Consider the following 15,744-nt stretch of genomic DNA (forward strand, 5'->3'; position numbering starts at 1 on the left):
CAAGTTCTTCATAAATTTTGGTTATTAACCCCTTATCACACCTATTGTCAAATATGTTCTCCCATTGTGTAGTTTGTCTTTTTTTTTTTGTATTTTTCTGAAGTTGGAAACGGAGAGGCAGTCAGACAGACTCCCGCATGCTCCCGACCGGGATCCACCCGGCATGCCCACCAGGGGGTGATGCTCTGCCCATCTGGGGCATTGCTCTGTTGCAACCAGAGCCATTCTAGCGCCTGAGGCAGAGGCCATGGAGCCATCCTCAGCGCCCGGACCAACTTTGCTCCAGTGGAGCCTTGGCTGCGGGAGGGGAAGAGAGAGACAGAGAGAAAGGAGAGGGGGAGGGGTGGAGACGCAGATGAGCGCTTCTCCTGTGTGCCCAGGCCGGGAATTGAACCCGGGACTCCTGCACGCCAGGCCGACGCCCTAACACTGAGCCAACCGGCCAGGACTAGTTTGTCTTTTTATTCTGTTCTTATTGTCTTTAGCTGCGCAAAAGGTTTTTAGTTTGATATAGTCCCATTTGTTTATCCTGTCTTTTATTTCACTTGCCTGTGGGGATAAATCGGCAAATATGTTGCTGCGAGAGATGTCGGAGAGCTTACTGCCTATGTTTCTTCTAAGAGGCTTATGGTATTACAGCTTACATTTAAGTCTTTTATCCATTTTGAGTTTATTTTTGTGAATGGTGTAAGTTGGTGGTCTAGTTTCATTTTTTTGCAAGTATCTGTCCAATTTTCTAACACCATTTGTTGAAGAGGCTGTCTTTACTCATTGTATGCTGTTACCTCCTTTGTCAAATATCAGTTGTCCATAAAGGTGTGGGTTTATTTCTGGGTTCTCTGTTCTGTTCCATTGATCTATATGCCTGTTCTTATGCCAGTACCAGGCTGTTTTGAGTACAATGGCCCTGTAGTATAACTTGATATCCGGAAGTGTGATACCTGCCACTTTATTCTTCCTATTCAAGATTGTTGAGGCTATTCGTGTTCTCTTTTGGTTCCATATACATTTTTGGAATATGTGTTCTATATCTTTGAAGTATTTCATTGGTATTTTAATTGGTATTGTATTGAATTTATAAATTGCTTTGAGTAATATAGACTTTTTGTGTGTGTGTGTGTATTTTTCTTAAGTTGGATACGGGGAGGCAGTCAGACAGGCTCCCGCATGTGCCCGACCGGGATCCACCCGGCACGCCCACCAGGGGGCAATGCTCTGCCCATCTGGGGCGTCGCTCTGCCGCAATCAGAGCCATTCTAGTGCCTGAGGCAGAGGCCACAGAGCCGTCCTCAGCGCCTGGGCCAACTTTGCTCCAATGGAGCCTTGGCTGCGGGAGGGGAAGAGAGAGACAGAGAAGAAGGAGAGGGGGAGGGGTGGAGAAGCAGATGGACGCTTCTCCTGTGTGCCCTGGCCGGGAATCGAACCCGGGACTCCCGCATGCCAGGCCGATGCTCTACCACTGAGCCAACTGGCCAGGGCCAATGTAGACATTTTAATGATGTTTATTCTTCCTAACCATGAACACGGTATATGCTTCCCCTTGTTTGTATCTTCCCTGATTTCTTTTATTTATTTATTTATTCATTTTAGAGAGGAGAGGGAGAGACAGAGAGAGAGAGAGAGAGAGAGAGAGAGAGGAGAGACAGAGAGAGAGAAGGGGGGAGAGGAGCTGGAAGCATCAACTCCCATATGTGCCTTGACCAGGCAAGCCCAGGATTTCGAACCGGCGACCTCAGCATTTCCAGGTTGACGCTTTATCCACTGTGCCACCACAGGTCAGGCCTTCCCTCATTTCTCTTATCAGTGTTTTATAATTTTTTTAGTACAAGTCTTTAATCTCTCTGGTTAAATTTATTCCTAGGTACTTTATTTTTTTGGTTGCAATTGAAGTATTTTTATTTTTAATTATTATTGATTTGTTTTTGAGAGAGAGAAACAGAAATATTGATTTGCCGTTCCATTTATTGATGCATTCATTAGTTGATTCTTTTATGTACCCTGGCCAGGATCAAACCCACAACCTTGGCTTATTGGGATAATATTCTAACCAACTGAGTTAACTGACCAGGACCTGAAGTATTTTTCTTACTTTTGAACATTTCTTTGTGTTCTCTTCTGATCCTCTCTAGTTTCTCCAAATTGTTTTCAACATGAGTAGATCCAAAAACCCCACACAGGAGCTCTAGTGAGGGCCTAGCCATTGCCAAGCTTAGTGGAAGGCAGGTCACACTGTGGTGACTAATGATAATACCAAGTGTGACAAAACTTCCAAATTGTAATGATTATTCGTGTAAAGATTGTTGACATTTCCTATTCCTAAGTCTGTCTGTCTTTTCACTTGTAGAAAACTGCTGTTGAGATTATTAGCTTTATGAATGTAGATTTTGTGTGTGTGTGTGTGTGTGTGTGTGTGTGTGTGTGTGTGTGTGGCAGAGACAGAAAGAGGGACAGACAGACAGGAAGGGAGACAGATGAGAAACAGCAATTCTTTGTTGTGGCTCCTTAGTTATTCATTGATTGATTTCTCATATGTGCCTTGACCAGGGGGGCTACAGCAGACTGAGTAACCCCTTGCTCGAGCCAATGACCTTGGGCTCAAGCTGGTGAGCCTTGCTCAAACCAGATGAGCCCACCCATAAACTGGCGACCTCGGAGTCTTGAACCTGGGTCCTCTGCATCCCAGTCCGACGCTTTATCCACTGCTCCACCTCCTGGTCAGGCTAGAATTTTTAAAATATATCTGTTTAGAGGAAATATACTTCCTACATCTTTGAAAAATTATTAAGTCTCTAAGATGAGATATTTTACCTAATATGCAAGCCATTGGTAGACTGTCTATTTAAAACAAAAACCAGCCTGATCAGGTGGTGGTGCAATGGATAGAGTGTTGACCTGAGACGCGATGACCCAGGTTTGAAACCTGAGGTCACTGGTTTGAGCACGGGCTCACCAGCTTGAGCGTGGGGTTGCCAGCTTTAGCATCGTAGACATGACTCCATGGTCGCTGGCTTGAAGTTCAAGGTCACTGGTTTGAACCCAAGGTTGCTGGCTTGAGCAAGGGGTCACTGGCTCAGCTGGAGTCCCCTGGGCAAGGCACATATGAGAAGCAATCAGTGAACAATTGATGTGCCTCAACTACTAGCTGATGCTTCTTGTTTCTCTGTCTTCCTGTCTGTTTCTGTCACCAAAACAAACAACCTCAGAGCCAGTATTTTCACATTTCTCTGCATTAGAAAATGTGATAGTATTATTTACTTTTAACTGATTATTTATTTAAAAAGGTGACATTTGTTGTCAGCTGTTAGGTTTATCATTGATGTAACAGACTCAAAGATTCTTTTCTTGCAGCTTAGCTTCTGAACACAGTAATGATACAAAATGTACATGCCAGTTTCCAAGCAAGGAAAAGGGAAATTATCAACCAGAGCCAAATGTGGTGAAAGTAAGAGTCTTGCTTACATGTTACAGGTAATATGAATTTGTCTAATGGTCAGGGCAGGAGATGGATGAGTGACTTATCAGAATAGGTACATGTAGTCCTGGGTGAGAACCCAGAATTACTTGGTTTTAGTGGATGTTTTAGATAATTTATCTTATGATTAGAATTATGTTGGCATTTCTATTCCTCTCAGGGAGTATTTATTATTCTATTTTTGAATTATCTTTTCTAATAGATACTAATGAACTGAAGACAATCCTTCGAGAACTTAAGTACAGAATTGGCATTCAGTCAGCGAAGTTACTTTGGCAGCTGAAGCAGAAAGATAGGCTTCTGCATAAAGTCCAGAAGAACTGCGATATTGTGACTGCGTGCTTGCAGGCCGTGTCACAGAAGAGAAGTAAGTGTGGGAGTAGGCTGAGCCCTTTGGCCATATGCAACTGGGATGTTATTGAGCCAAGTCAACAGTTGTGGTTTTAAATCTGTTGAAAAGTTTTACATGGAAACTTATCCCCTCAGAACTAAAAACTATAGAACAATTTGTATAACTTTCTATTTTTTCAGTTAAAACACGTTATATGTCTGATGTTGCAAACTTAGTTTTATTATTCTAGATTTGTGGTGGCACTTCACTGTGACAATGGTTTCTTTTACATGATGCAAAATAATGACAAATCTTTATTTTAAAAACAGCATCAGATATATGGATACAACCTAAAAGGAATATCTTTGTTTTCCTATTCTCTTTGTGCTTAATAAGTGAATTAAAAATTGACTTAAAAGAAGGAGACTCTTGTAACAGGATCTTAGAACTTGTTCTGAAACCTAAAAAGGACAAAATATTTTAACAAATTAAACCCATCTGGTAGGTAATCCGTTCATAATCCGTGCATAGTTTGTTAATTGAGTTAAAAAATAAATTGCTAATGCATGTCAAATGCCAGATATAAAAGCTTGTGAATTAATTTTATAATTCTCTATGTAATAGTTTTATGTTTTATTCTGCTAACACTTCCCTATTTTTGTTTGTATTCTTTATTAACATGCAGCATGGCACAACAGTTTGTTCAGGTATGATAATATGGGCAACAATGAAGTGTTTTCCTGAAACGCCTGTGGCAGGTTTTTAGGTGCATGTGAAAGTTGCCTTTTCTTGTTCCTTTACTCTTTCACTTTTATATGTAAAGTAACACCTCCTAGAGGTTTTTTTTTTTTTTTTTTTTTTTTTTATTAAATTTAATGCAGTGACATTGATAAATCAGGGTACATATGTTGAGAGAAAATATCTCTAGATTATTTTGACATTTGATTGTGCTGTATACCCCTCCCCCAAAGTTAAATTGTCTTCTGTCACCTTCTATCTGGTTTTCGAGGTTTTTTTTTTTAATTGCAATTAAGATGTGTGTTTTTTCATAAAACAATTTTCAGGGCTTGGTTAGTTTCAGATAACATTTAATGGCTTAAATCAGTGATTTTCAACCTTTTTTGAGCCGCGGCACATTTTTTACATTTACAAAATCCTGGGGCACACCACCTACCAAAATGACACAAAATGACACTCTAACACAGTACATATTACATATAGTTAATAATATAGTTTCTAAATGTATTTATACTCACATCTGACCATGTCTCACGGCCCACTAGTGTGCCGTGGCACACTGGTTGAAAAACACTGGCTTAAATTATATTCTTATGTTTATTATTAAAAGAAAGTACTGTTTTCTTCCTTCTCTTTTATTATATCACTGTTTGTTATCACCATATTATTCTTGCTGTTTACTAAAGAAGTTTTCAACTTAATGTGTATTAAATGCAATGCCGCTCGATTATCCAAGAAGCAGGAATGTAATTGAGTGGACTGTTTTTGAATAGAGGTTTCTCCAGAGCCAGGCACTTGTCTGAAATAGCTTGAGAAGGGTATAGATGTAAATATAGATGCGGTATCTATAAAAAATTTGGCATGCAGTGTATGTATTTGATATTTTCCCATGGATTCTGATTCATTCACAAGTGCCCCATTGAAATGTTACTATGTTCTTCTTTTATTTTACCTTGGTTTTGATTTTTCTCTTTTCAATCATGTTTTAAGTACAGAATGAATAAGATAGGTTTTGTAGGTTTGTTCTTATGTTGAGTTTGTATGTAAGTTGGAACAGGTACATTTACCTAATAAAATGGACTTAGATATTTGTCTTACCATAGTGTTTATCTTTATGTGCATATAAATATGTACTTAAACATTTTCAAACCTACAGAACCTATCTTGTTTGTAACCTGGGGACTGCCTGTATTGCTGTTAAAAGCCAGAAGTTAAAAGCATGAAGTGATAAATGCATGGAGTTTGGAGGTGTGGGAAACCCTAAAGGGGGCTGGAGCCTGTGTTAGGAGACAGAGAAGAAAGTCAGGCTAGCACAGGATCATGACGTAATAATTACCAGGGCCTGATAATCATTTAGAATTTGAATTTATTTGTCTGAAGAAAGGACCAGCATTTATGTCTTTTTTTTTTCAAACTTTTTTTTTAGATTTTTTATTTATTTTTTAGAGAGAGGAAACAGAGAGAGAGAGACAGAGATACAGAGAGAGAGAGAAGGGGGGAGGAGCAGGAAGCATCAACTCCCATATGTGTCTTGACCAGGTGAGCCTGGGGTTTTTTTTTTGTTTTTGTTTTTGTATTTTTCTGAAGCCAGAAACGGGGAAGCAGTCAGACAGACTCCCGCATGCGCCCGACCGGGATCCACCTGGCATGCCCACCAGGGGGCGATGCTCTGCCCATCCGGGCGTCGCTCTGTTGCGACCAGAGACACTCTAGCGCTTGAGGCAGAGGTCACAGAGCCATCCTCAGCGCCCGGGCCAACTTTGCTCCAGTGGAGCCTCGGCTGCGGGAGGGGAAGAGAGAGACAGAAAGGAAGGAGAAGGGGAGGGGTGGAGAAGCAGATGGGCGCTTCCCCTGTGTGCCCTGGCCGGGAATTGAACCCGGGACTCCTGCATGCCAGGCCGACGCTCTACCATTGAGCCAACCGGCCAGGGCCAGAGCTGGGATTTTGAACCAGCGACCTCAGCGTTCCAGGTCAACGCTTTTACCCACTGCACCACCACAGGTCAGGCCATTTATGTCTTTTTTTAAAAGTGTCCACAAGCACCGATTTAATTTTTTAATCGGTGAACACATACTTCCTATGTATTTTAGGGTTTGGCTCTTTAATCTAGACAGGGTTTTGCATTTCAGACAATATGGGGTTAATGGCTCTTTACCTTGGGAGTTCAATTCTCTTTTTGGTAATAAGACTGTTAAGTAGAACAGAATGTTTATTGTTGAGTTAAGAAATAATAGTGCATCAAAATAATCATTTTCAATCTATGATACTGTTTTATGATGTAGATAGAGCTGGAAATTGGACTAAGTGGTTGTGTTTATTATCCCTTTCAGATCTCCAGAGGTTAGATGTTTTGTGACTAAATTCCTGATTCTAGGAATCTTTCCTCTTTTTGCCTCTTTCCTTAAGGTCAACTGATAACAAATATGTTTAATAGAGTTCTGAAGAATTGAGATTTTAATATCACAACAAACTTTCATTTCTATAGTGATAGGCAGTGAGGCATTTAAATACAACATATAAAAATAAATAAATGCAACATACATGTTGACTTGATTGTATATAATATGCACAAGTTCAGATAAACTTTATTTTTCCCAATGGATTCAATGCTTATAGTTCTTTCCATAAGTGACTTTTCCTTTCCATAATATGCTATGGAATGAAACTGTTTTAATACTTTATTAAAATGGGTTATTTCTTTTGATATCAGAGGGGATATAATATTTTTGAAGTAAGATTCAGAAGTGTGGATTATGAGCCAAAATGCCTAGGTCATTTTTATTTCTAACACAGATAATATAACTGCTTAGACCTATATGGTTTCCTATACCACGCCTTATGGTAGAATCCCTTTATTTGAAAAGTTGGGTGGGCCTGACCTGTGGTGGCGCAGTAGATAAATCACTGACCTGGAATGCTGTGGTTACTGACTGGTTTGAAACCCTGACTTCCCTGCTCAAGGCACACATGAGAGTAGATGCTTCCTCCTCCTCCCCCCCTTCTCTCTCTCTATTTTTCTCCTTTCTAAAATGAATAAATAAAAAAGAAATCTTTAAAACTTGTGTGGGAATAAGAAGAGTAAGATCAATATTTGCCTTATAGAAGAGCAGATTTCCCCCTTATGGTTAACCATTCACCTAAGGATAATCATGGTATAATCAATTTAATATCAGGTCTACCGGAAAGTTCTGTCCGTTTCTATCACAACAAGTTTCGACACGTATGCACATGTTTATTTGGCGAATGTGTGCCTCTCTATTTTATCACTTAATGTATACATACTGACATAGCAAATTAACTAAAACAAAGTTGATTCACGTTAGTTTTATGTGTGAAGCAATAGTGTACCCATGGCTACTGATAAAGTTCATTTATGCCACTGTAATTTTTACGAATTTCAACAAGGAAGAAATGCTACAGAAGCATGTAGCAATTTATTGAAAGTGTTTGATGAAGGTACAGTTTCTGATAGGACATGCAGAAGATGGTTCGAAAAATTTGAAACAGGTGATTTCGACCTTTCTGATAAGCCATGTTCTGGGCGACCATCTTTGATCGATGACGATGTTGTTAAGACCATGTTGGAGCAAGATCCTTTTCTGACAACATCGGAGATCTCAGAAAGGCTTAATTCATCTCAGCAAACCATTTCGGACCATATTTGGAAGATAGGATTGGTGTGGAAATATTCAAGATGGATGCCACATGAATTAAGTCAGAAGAATTTGGATGATCAAGTCGTCATATGCACATCTCTGCTTGCTCGGAACAAAATCGAGCCCTTCTTGAACCAGATGATAACTGGGGATGAAAAGTGGATCACCTACAAAAACATCGTAAGGAAAAGGGCATATTGTGAACCTGGAAAACCTAGCCCTTCCACCTCTAAACCAAATTTGACTCTGAATAAGAGAATGTTGTGTATATGGTGGGACATTCGAGGACCAATACATTATGAGCTTTTAAAACCAAACGAAAAGCTCAATTCGGAGAAGTATTGTCAGCAAACTGGATAATTTAAAGACAGCAGTTCAAGAAAAGAGGCCAGCGATGTTCAATAGAAAGAACATCATACTGCATCATGATAATGCCAGGCCACATGCTGCTTTGGGGACTTGTCAAAGAATTGCAGAACTAGGCTGGGAAATTCTGTCGCATCCACCATATTCCCCAGACTTAGAACCCTCCGACTATCACTTGTTTTTGTCCTTACAAAATTTTTTGAAGGGCAAAAAATTCAAAAATGAAGAAGATATCGAACAAGCACTGGTTCAGTTTTTCACATCAAAAGATAAAACATTTTTCAAAAATGGGATATACAAATTGCCCTCACACTGGCAAGAAATCATTAATAATAATGGCAATTATATTATTTAATAAAGTTTATTGACGGTAAGAAAAATTTGTATTTTGTTTTATTCCAAAAATGGACAGAACTTTCTGGTAGACCGTATATTAACAATAAAATCAAGAATAATATGGGCAGCAGCTGTAACCATTACATACATATCTTCTGACAAAAGGTTAGATTTCTCTTTCATAACAATTCCAAAAAGGTATGTACTTTAGGCACATTTTGTTAGGAAATAGATTAAGATAGTTTAATTTGCTAAGGTCACACAGATGATAAGCAGTTATGATGGAATTTGAAGATAGATGTCTTCAAAGTCCATTATCTTTCTACCATAAGTTGTGACATAAGAGAGTTCTTAGACATTAGATTGATACTTCTGTAATATTAGAATATGATTGGAGCAATCAGAGATTTGTAACATGCATAGGATATAAAACTGTGTTTCAGGTTTATGAATTCTGAATATGTGTCTTTGTCAGATATATGTGCTGTAAATACCTTCTCACATTTTTTTTCCTTGCATTTTTACTCTCTCTGTTTGTGACAGAGACAGAGAAAGAGAGACAGGGAAAGGGACAATTAGGGACAGACAGGAAGGGAGAGAGATAAGTATCAATTCTTCATTGCAGCACCTTAGTTGTTCATTGGTTGCTTTCTCATATGTGCCTTGACTAGGGGCTACAGCAGACCAAGTGACCCCTTGCTCAAGCCAGCGACCTCGGGTTTGCAACCTTTGCATTCCAGTCCTATGCTCCATTCACTGTTCCACCACATGTTCAGGTGCATTTTCACTCTTTTTTTTTTTTTTTAAATTTATTTATTCATTTTAGAAAGGAGAGAGAGAAGAGAAAGAGAAGGGGGGGAGCAGGAAGCATCAACTCCCATATGTGCCTTGACCAGGCAAGCCCAGGGTTTCGAACCGGCGACCTCAGCATTTCCAGGTCGGCGCTTTATCCACTGCGCCACCACAGGTCAGGCCTGCATTTTCACTCTTTTTTTTTTTTTTTTTTTAAATATTTTTTTTTCTTTTTTTCTTTATTCATTTTTTAGAGAGGAGAGAGAGAGGGAGAGAGAGACAGAGAGAGAGAAGGGGGGAGGAGCTGGAAGCATCAACTCCCATATGTGCCTTGACCAGGCAAGTCCAGGGTTTCGAACCGGCGACCTCAGCATTTCCAGGTCGACGCCTTATCCACTGTGCCACCACAGGTCAGGCTTGCATTTTCACTCTTAAGAGTGACATTTAATAAAGAACAAAATTTTCTAATTCACTTTATTAGTCTTTTAGCTTTTTTGGGCCCCATGCTTAGTAGGGCCCAACAATTGATTTAATGATGTGCTGTTGCCTTCTTGAAGGTCTTAATAATTTTTAAATGGGGGGGGTCCACAAATTATATTGCCAGTCCTGCCTTTATGGCTGGTACTTTTTTTTTTTTATTAAACTCATGAATTTCTCCCATATTATTTTCTGGAAGATTTATTATTTTATTTTCTTATTTAGACATAGATACATCTGGAATTGATTATGTTTGTTTAATATGAAATAGGAGTCATATTTCATTTTGTCCACATGGATATCTAATTGACTGAACCCTGTCTATTGAAGAGAATCCTTTTACCACTATTCTGTGGTGCCATGTTGTATTGTTGTAAGGTATCAAAGGCTACAGAATTAATATTAATATTTTAGGAAGCTTGCCTGACCAGGCGGTGGCGCAGTGGGTAGAGCATCGGACTGGGATGCAGAAGATCCAGGTTCGAGACCACGGGGTCGCCAGCTTGAGTGCAGGCTCATCTGGTTTGAGCAAAGCTCACCAGCTTGTACACAAAGTCGCTGGCTCGAGCAGGGGGTTACTCGGTCTGCTGAAGGCCCATGGTCAAGGCACATATGAGAGGGCAATCGGTGAGCAACTAAGGTGTCACAATGAAAAACTGATGATTGATGCTTCTCATCTCTCTCCATTCCTGTCTAACTCTCTCTCTGTCTCTGTAAAAAAAAAAAAAAATTAAGAAGCTTAAAAAACATTTTATTAATTTGGGCTAGTTGTACAGAAAGATTTTGTAAATGATCTTTGTACTTGTGTGATGGCATTGTGTTGTAAATGCAGAGGAAAAGGACACTCGGATTCATTTACCTTCCACCACACCTGTGGGGAAATGGGTGAATAGTTAGCCAGGTGCAGGCAGAGAAAGATTAAGTTAAACTTTTTCTTATATTAATGGGTCATTTACAAGCATTTGACCCCATGGAAACTACCTCTCCCCTCCTGAAAGCATGTAGTTAATGTGTGTATCTCTGGACAAAGGAATAGCAAATGAACACTAGAACACAGGAATGTCTTATGGTATGTAAAGTGACATTTTTACCATTTGTTGCTTTATAAGTTTTAATGTGTAGAAGTGTTTTTTATGAATCCGATAGACAGATGTTATATACTTGCTAATGTATTGTGTCCCATCCCCCTTCCCTTCATCCTTTCCCCAAACCTGTATAGGAGAAAACAAAAGGTATAAGCTTAAACCATGATGTCAGGCGTTTTCCCCACCCATGTATAATTAAGGGTATATAACCAGCCCCTAGAATATTATAGACACACACGATTTGGGACTGCCCCATGTAAACTATATGTGGCCGGCATATTTAATAAATTTCCTCCTTTAATAAAACTCTTCAAAACCTATTTGGACTTGGTGTCTCTAGGAAAACCCACAGAATTGTGGACTGGGTACTTTATAACAGTATAAAATTAGGTGTCCAGTGTGTGCAGGTTTCTTTTTGAGCTCTTACTCTGTTTTTTTTTTGTTTGTTTGTTTATCCTTGAACCAATACAAAAAATCTTACTGTAGTTTTTGGTAACTCAATGTTTGATAGTGTAGATTCTTACACTTTGTTCTTCAAGATTCTTTTGTTTATTACTGGCTTATTAGGAAGAATTTACATCTTTACAATGTTGGGTCTTCCAGTTTATAAATATGGTGGTTTAAAATTTATTTGAATAATATTTTACAGTTTTCTATGTCTTGCATATATGTTTTACTAGATTTATTCTTGAGTAGAGATTTTTTTTTTCTTCCCCACATTTGGCTGTTGCATGGTAGGGGTGGTGCACTCTTAAGAGGATTCCCTTAAATATGTGAAACCTAAACCTTAGATACATATTAGACTTTGTATCAGAAACTTCATTGTTTTACAAATGGCTTTTGTTCTCTGCACTATATAATAAAGCTGGCCACAATTCGTGCACGAGTTGAGTATGTAGCTCCCCTTCCCTTCCCCCGTCCCTCTTCCCCTCCGTCTACCACCCTCTCCTTTCCCTTCTCCTTTCCAAGGTAATCACAACCTCAGCTTTTACATTTTTTATTTTTCAAGTGGGGAAAACAAGGCCCAGAGAAGTTGGAAACCACAAAAGACCCTCTGCTTCCTTCCAGTGGTCGGCAAACTGAGGCTCCCTAGCCATAGGCGGCTCTTTGGCCCCGAGTAAGGCTCTTAGAGAAAACACCACGTGCCAGCGAGCAGGTGTGTGTGTGGGGGGTGGGGGGGTGGGGGGGGGTGTAGGTCAGTCAGGTTACTGGGAGATGCTCAGCAGGATAAACAGCAAGGTGGGGGATAAGCAGTGGGGAGGGGGGACGGCACGAGTTGAGTGAGCCAGCTGCTGCTGCAGAGAAAGAAACAGAAGGTCCTTTGTGGTTCCCAACCTGAGAAGAGATTTCTTGATGCTCTTTTAAATTGGCATCTTTTAAAGAAATTATTTGTTTCTAGTACACAGAAATATGGTTGTTTTTGTGTATTGACGTTATATCCAGTAATCAGACTTGTTACTTTTTGATTCTAACAATTTATCTATAAATTATTTTGTATGTTTCTAAGTATATAATCTTTATCACCTGTGAATATTCTCAGTTTTATAGATTTCTTTACCATTTTTTCACTTTTTCTCATCTTGTGCCCTGGCTAGGATCTCTAGTATAATGTTGAGTAGAAGTAGTGATAATGGGATGGAAATTTTTGTTTTATGTTTAAGCTTTTTTTTTTGTATTTTTCTGAAGTTGGAAATGGGGAGGCAGTCAGACAGACTCCCTCATGTGCCCGACCAGGATCCAACCGAAATGCCCACCAGGGAGTGATGCTCTGCCCATCTGGGTCGTCGCTCTGCTGAAAACAGAGCCATTCTAGCGCCTGAGGCAGAGGCCATAGAGCCATCCTCAGTGCCCGGGCCAACTTTGCTCCAATGGAGCCCTGGCTGCAGGAGGGGAAGAGAGAGACAGAGAGGAAGGAGAGGGGGAGGGGTGGAGAAGCAGATGGGTTCTTCTCCTGTGTGCCCTGGCCGGGAATCGAACCTGGGACTCCTGCACGCCAGGCCAACACTCTACCAACTGAGCCAACCGGCCAGGGCCTTGTTTTATGTTTAGCCTACAAGGAAAAATTTTCATTGTTTCACTGTTAAATGCAATGCTTCTTAAATGTTTTCTGTAGAAATCCTTTATCAAATTAAGGAATTTCTTTTGTTCAGTTTGCTAAGATGAAATTTTGTCATATACTTTATGCTGTATTGAGGTAATATATTGAATTTTATTGACTGTTAAAACATCTTTGCATTCCTGGAAAAATCCTAAACATATATTTGTATAATCTGGATTTGGTCTGCTAATATTTTGTTTATGATTTTTAGGTTATAAGTGAGATTAACCAATAATTTTCCTTTCTTGTAATGCTCTTGTTGGGATTTGGGAGCTTCACAAAGGAAGTTACAGAGTGTGCCCTCCTTTTTCCTCATGTGGAAGAAATTGTGTAAACCTGGAATATTGGAATGTTATTTTTTTCATGTTCAGTAGAGTTCACTGGCAAAGCATTTGGGTCTGATGCTTTCCTGAAGGATGGTTTTAAATTATGGATTCAAATTTAAACAAAATAATTACAGGATTATTTTTATTTTCTGTTTCTTCTTGTAGTTGCTTCGGTAAATTATTTAGAATTTGCCCATTTCCCATAACTTTTCACATTCTTAGCCATAATATTTTGGAGTTCCTTTAGTGTTTCAAGATATTAAAGCAATTTCACTGATTTAAACAGGAATTCACTTACTACTTAAAATATTTATTATAAAATGTATCATCATAAGGAAGAGTATTCTAATACATTACATGTATGTCTATTTAAAAAAAATTAAGCTACGCCGGTTGGCTCAGTGGTAGAGCGTCGGCCTGGCGTGCGGGGGACCCGGGTTCGATTCCTGGCCAGGGCACATAGGAGAAGCGCCCATTTGCTTCTCCACCCCGCCCCCCTCCTTCCTCTGTGTCTCTCTCTTCCCCTCCCGCAGCCAAGGCTCCATTGGAGCAAAGATGGCCCGGGCGCTGGGGATGGCTCCTTGGCCTCTGCCCCAGGCGCTAGAGTGGCTCTGGTCGTGGCAGAGCGACGTCCCGGAGGGGCAGAGCATCGCCCCCTGGTGGGTAGAGCATCGCCCCTGGTGGGCGTGCTGGGTGGATCCCGGTCGGGCGCATGCGGGACTCTGTCTGACTGTCTCTCCCCGTTTCCAGCTTCAGAAAAGAAAAAAGAAAAAAAAAAAATTAAGCTATCCTGGCCAGATAGCTCGGTTGGTTAGAACAGTGGTCCCCAACCTTTTTTGGGCCACAGACCGGTTTAATGTCAGGAAATATTTTCACGGACCGGCCTTTAGGGTGGTACGGATTAAATGTATCACATGACCGAGACAAGCATCAAGAGTGAGTCTTAGACAGATGTAGCAGAGGGAATCTGGTCTTTTTTTTTTTTTTTGTATTTTTCTGAAGCTGGAAACGGGGAGGCAGTTAGACTCCTGCATGCACCCCACCGGGATCCACCCGGCACGCCCACCAGGGGGCGATGCTCTGCCCATCCGGGGCGTCACTCTGTTGTGACCAGAGCCACTCTAGTGCCTGGGGCAGAGGCCAAGGAGCCATCTCCAGTGCCTTGGCTGCGGGAGGGGAAGAGAGGGACAGAGAGGAAGGAGAGGGGGAGGGGTGGAGAAGCAGATGGGCGCTTCTCCTGTGTGTCCTGGCTGGAAATTGAACCCGGGACTTCCACACGCCAGGCCGACGCTCTACTACTGAGCCAACCAGCCAGGGCCTCTGGTCATTTTTTAGACGAGATCGGGCGGGTTCAGGGAGGTATGGCCGTAGATGGAATCTGGTCATTTTTTAAAAATAAAACATCGTTCAGACTTAAATATAATAAAACAAAAATAATGTAAGTTATTCTTTCTCTATGGACCGGTACCAAATGGCCCACGGACCAGTACCAGTCCGTGGGTTGGGGACCACTGGGTTAGAGCATCATCCTGATACACAAAGGTTATGGTTTGATTTCAGATCAGGACACAGTTTGATATTTCTATTTCTCCCTTCCTCTTTTTCTGAAATCAATACATAAATTTAAAAAATAATTAAAGATCTATATATGTGATATCTACCTATCATGATTGAATAATAAGTATTACTGTCAGATTAGAAACCCCTGTGTGTGTCTCCCTGATTGAAATCTTCTCACTCTCCCACATTTATGTTAGTTATTCCCTTGCTTTTCTCTATAGTTTTTCTGTCTCCTGTGTATATTTCTAAGCAATGTATAGTTTTGAAAAACTGAGTAGCTAGCCTGACCAGGCGGTGGTGCAGTGGATACAGCGTCACACTGGGATGCAGAGGACCTAGGTTTGAAATCCTGAGGTTGCCAGCTTGAAGGGGAAGAGAGAAGGGGGAAGGGGGGAGGGGAAAGGGAAAGGGGGAGGGGGGAGAGGGAAGGTGGAAGGGAAGGGGTGGAAGGAGGGGAAGGGCGGGAAGGGGAGCCACATACTCACTTGAGCGCAGGGTTGCTTGCT

General features: G+C 40.7%; 1 protein-coding gene across 9 annotated transcripts in view; it reads left to right on the forward strand.

The window, feature by feature from the left end:
* Positions 1 to 15,744, forward strand: part of TBC1D30 (TBC1 domain family member 30) — a 142,151-nt gene that overhangs the window by 20,948 nt on the left and 105,459 nt on the right. For 8 of the 9 annotated variants that reach the window (XM_066369811.1, XM_066369805.1, XM_066369809.1 and 5 more), the window contains exon 2: positions 3,675 to 3,839. The exons of the other annotated variant lie outside the window; for it this stretch is intronic. Coding sequence is in view for 7 of the 8 variants with exons in the window: in XM_066369805.1 (XP_066225902.1) it covers positions 3,675 to 3,839 (165 nt within the window). In the remaining variant the exon portion in view is untranslated. The remainder of the gene's footprint in view (positions 1 to 3,674; positions 3,840 to 15,744) is intronic. 9 annotated transcript variants of the gene reach the window in all.

The sequence above is a fragment of the Saccopteryx leptura genome, chromosome 2 (assembly GCF_036850995.1).
Source record: "Saccopteryx leptura isolate mSacLep1 chromosome 2, mSacLep1_pri_phased_curated, whole genome shotgun sequence".
Taxonomy (NCBI): Eukaryota; Metazoa; Chordata; class Mammalia; order Chiroptera; family Emballonuridae; genus Saccopteryx; species Saccopteryx leptura.